A 4,022-nucleotide genomic window follows, 5' to 3' on the forward strand; every position below is an offset into this window, starting at 1 on the left:
ATGGGAGCTCTGCTCCCCTAGACTTCTCCTTCCCAGGATCACTCTCTGGGACGTAGTTCGCCATGAGATACAGTGCTGCAATGTGTGGGTAAGTGCTGTCGAATGCTTTCTCTTTATGCAGAGCACACCACTTGGCTCCGACCTTTAAAAATCCTTACCTCTAAAACCTTGGAGCACTTTTTGTTCACAGAGCCCGCTTTCCCTGTTTTAGTTGGCAACTGGGTAGAATATTCTCTTATATATTGTGAATAATAATAATATTTTTAAAAGAAACTAAAAACAATATATTAAAAGAGATTTAGGAGTTAATTTGGCTTAACTCTCTGGAGGCAACAGCTGGGTAGGGCCAGGAGAACTGAGATCTAGTACGTATGTAAGAGTATGTGTATATTGACAGCATAAAACTTTTGTGTTTACACTGATTTCTCCTAGGAGACAAATCATATTACAGAATTTTAAAAATTAAGCGTCTAAAGTCACTTATTAGCTCTATTGTGACGGATGAATTGGATTCTCTTTTCAGGTTACCAAAGAAGTTAGGTTCAGATCAAATACTTTTTTTTTTTTTTTTTGGCTTATCCATTGTATGCAAGACTCAGTGCTGAGTACTGCAAGAGATAAGTCATGTGTGGTTTTTCACTTTAAGAAAATTCTAATTGAACAGAGGAGCTGAAGTATATATCTTGCTTTACCACAGTGCCTAAGGCATTTCACTGTTAATCAGAAGGCTTGTGGTTCAAACCCATCAGCCACTCCTCGGAAGGAAGACTGGGCAATCTATTTCTGTAGAGATACCGCCTTGGAAACCCAGGGAGGGGTTACTGTGAGTTGAATCTAACTCCTCAGCCTTGGGGTCCAGCTCTGACTCCTGCTCCTGGCCCACTGGAGCTAGAGGCGTTTCTTCACTCAGACAGCTGCTGGCTGCTGAGGCTGAGAAGCCCCAAGGTTGACAAGTCAAAAGGTAAGTCCCGATTTACCAATCTACATGGCAGGCCATTAACTTAAGTCCACTGTAAGTCCCAAGGTCAGCAGAGCATAGCAGGCTGCTGAGCAACGACACAGCTACATGCAGGGTGGTGCCAAAGGCTAGAGACCATACCTAAAGGCTTCTCCTTATATACAGGAAAGAGATCACATACCCAAAGGCAGCTACCCAGCTGCTTGTGGTAGATCCCACCATGGCTCCTCATGGGGATTAACTATCACAAGCTGCCCAGCCACTCAACCAGGCCCAGCCAAGTTGACACACAAAACAAACTACCACAGACTTCTAGCCTCCTAAACTGTAAGAGAAATTATGTACAGTCAACCCCTCCTTGGGCTTCTGGGGCGATATCACTACGGAAGTAGATTGCTTATCCTGCCTTCCGAGGAGTGGCTGGTGGATTTGAACCTCCAGCCTTTTGGTTAGCAGTCGAGTGCCTTAGGCGCTATGCTACCAGAGCTCCTAGCATAATGCCTAAGGCACTTGACTGCTAACCAGAAGGCTGGCGGTTCAAACCCACCAGCCACTCCTTGGAAGGAAGGTTGGGCATTCCTACTTCTGTAGTGATACTGCCTCGGAAACCCAAGGAGGGGTCGCTATGAGTAGGGGCCGACTTGATGGCAAATAACAACAACAACAACAACAACTGTAAGAGAATAAACTTTGGTAAAGATAAGCATTTGTGGTATGGCTGTTATCACAGTGCTAGAGAACCAAAACAAAGATAACCTCTTTCATTTTTTTCCCCAAGGTCTTTTTGAAAACTCATTGGATGGAGATAGTAAATCAAACAAGAGTGACTGAATTTGTCTTCTTGGGACTTACTGACAACTGGGTGGTGGAGATAATATCTTTCATGGGATTCTCAGTCATTTATGTGCTAACTCTTTTGGGGAACATTCTCATCATGGTTACCATAATCTTTACCTCACGTCTTCACAACCCCATGTATTTCTTCCTGAGCAATCTCTCCTTTATTGATATATGCCACTCATCTGTTACTGTGCCCAAGTTGCTGGAGGGATTTCTTTTAGAGAGAAAGACCATTTCCTTTGACAACTGCATCACACAACTCTTCTTCCTACATCTTTTTGCCTGTGCTGAGATCTTTCTGCTGACCATTATGGCCTATGATCGTTATGTAGCCATCTGTACCCCATTACACTACCCCAGCGTGATGAACATGAGGGTCTGTGTACAGCTTGTCTTTGCTCTCTGGTTGGGAGGTACTATTCATTCACTGGTGCAGACCTTCTTGACCATTCGCCTACCTTACTGTGGCCCCAACATTATTGATAGCTACTTCTGTGATGTTCCTCCTGTCATCAAACTGGCGTGCACAGATACATACCTCACGGGAATGCTAATTGTGTCTAATAGTGGAACCATCTCCCTCACCTGTTTCTTGGCCTTGGTCACCTCCTACACGATCATCCTGGTCTCCCTTCGAAAACAGTCAGCTGAGGGACGCCGGAAGGCCCTGTCTACTTGCTCAGCCCACTTTATGGTGGTTACCCTCTTTTTTGGGCCATGTATCTTCATCTACACTCGACCTGACACCAGCTACTCCGTTGACAAAGTGGTGTCTGTTTTCTACACGGTGGTTACGCCTTTGCTGAATCCCCTCATTTATACCTTGAGAAACGAGGAGGTAAAAAGTGCCATGAAGCAGCTCAGACAGAGACAAGTTGTTTTCATGAAATCATATAAATGATGGGCACTGGGATTGTGGATATAATTATGACCAAAGGACCAAAACTAAATCTGCTGCTCTCGAGTCAATTCTGACTCATAATGAATCTATAGGATGGGGTAGAACTGCCCCGTTGGTTTCCAAGGCTATAAATATTTATGAATGTGGACTGCCACATATTTCTTCTGCAGAGTCGCTAGTGGGTTCGAACTGCCATCTTTTTGGTTAGCAGCCAAGTTCTTTAACTACTGTGCCACTATAGCTCCTAACTATGACCATATCCTTAATGAAAAAGCACAGGTGAAGAATCAAAATCATTAGGTGAAATGACATGGAGCATAGTAGACTTCTGCATTAAAGAGAGGGATTTATTAATTATTGTTAAATAAAGGAAAATAAAATGGTGGCACATGTAAACGAAAAAAGTCTGGAAAGTGTAAAGATGGTTTCTGCTTTCATCAATTGAATACAATTTGGGGCACAGATAGAGTTTCAGGAGAAGATACAGGTATGAGAATCCACTCCCTTGATTTATATTCTTCTGTGAACTCTGGTGGCATAGTGCCTAAGGCATTTGACTGCTAATCAGAAGGCTGTCAGTTCAAACCCACCAGGCACTCCTCGGAAGGAAGATGGGGCAATCTACTTCTGTAGAGATATTGCCTTGGAAACCCAAGGAGGGGTTGCTGAGCTTTGAATCGACTCGACAGCAGTGAGTTTGTTTTTTGGTTTTGTGCACTGTTGCTGCCTGGAAGCTGTGTATACATTACACCTGTGTTTTATGCATTGCAGTGATCTTATTCTTGTTTTCAAATGTATTTTCAAGGTGTTTGTTTAAGCCTTATTTATATTGAAGTAAACGTTGTTACTTTTGAAAGTGATTCTCACTACTTCTTGGTCTATTTTGAAATTTTGGTAGGACCTTTGTCTTAAAGAAATTGAAATGTAGATGTATAAGGAAGTTACATTAAAAATCAACTCTACTGAGGTAAAATCTACAGATAATAAAACTCACCATTTTAGTCGTATGATTTGATGAGTTTTCTCACAGATACACAACCATGTAATCACCTACACCGTTAAGAAAGTTTTCTTTAGCCCCTTCTCCGTCAATCCCGTTACCTTACCCAAGTATCCAAGGATCTGATTTCTGTCACTATAGACTAGATATTTCTATCCTTGAGTTTTATATCAATGGAATCATACTGTATATACAGTTCTGTGCTTGATGTCTTTGCTCTGCATACTGTTTATGAGATCAATCCATATTATGGTTATTAGTAATTCCTTCTTATTGCTGAGTAATAGTTCATCATATGTGTATATCACAAAATGTTTATTTAT

At 42.0% G+C, this 4,022-nt stretch overlaps 1 protein-coding gene across 1 annotated transcript; it reads left to right on the top strand.

The window, feature by feature from the left end:
- Positions 1-1,757: 1,757 nt before the first annotated feature.
- Positions 1,758-2,699, top strand: LOC103205826 (olfactory receptor 1509). The gene has a single exon (XM_007951236.1). The coding sequence runs from the start codon at positions 1,758-1,760 to the stop codon at positions 2,697-2,699; it is 942 nt and encodes a 313-aa protein (XP_007949427.1).
- Positions 2,700-4,022: the final 1,323 nt, after the last annotated feature.

The sequence above is a fragment of the Orycteropus afer genome, unplaced genomic scaffold (assembly GCF_000298275.1).
Source record: "Orycteropus afer afer isolate SDZICR_OR568_19922 unplaced genomic scaffold, OryAfe1.0 scaffold00292, whole genome shotgun sequence".
Taxonomy (NCBI): domain Eukaryota; kingdom Metazoa; phylum Chordata; class Mammalia; order Tubulidentata; family Orycteropodidae; genus Orycteropus; species Orycteropus afer.

Excerpts from the sequence above, each read along its gene's own strand:
- LOC103205826 (XM_007951236.1), top strand. The coding sequence starts at position 1,758 with ATGGAGATAGTAAATCAAACAAGAGTGACTGAATTTGTCTTCTTGGGA.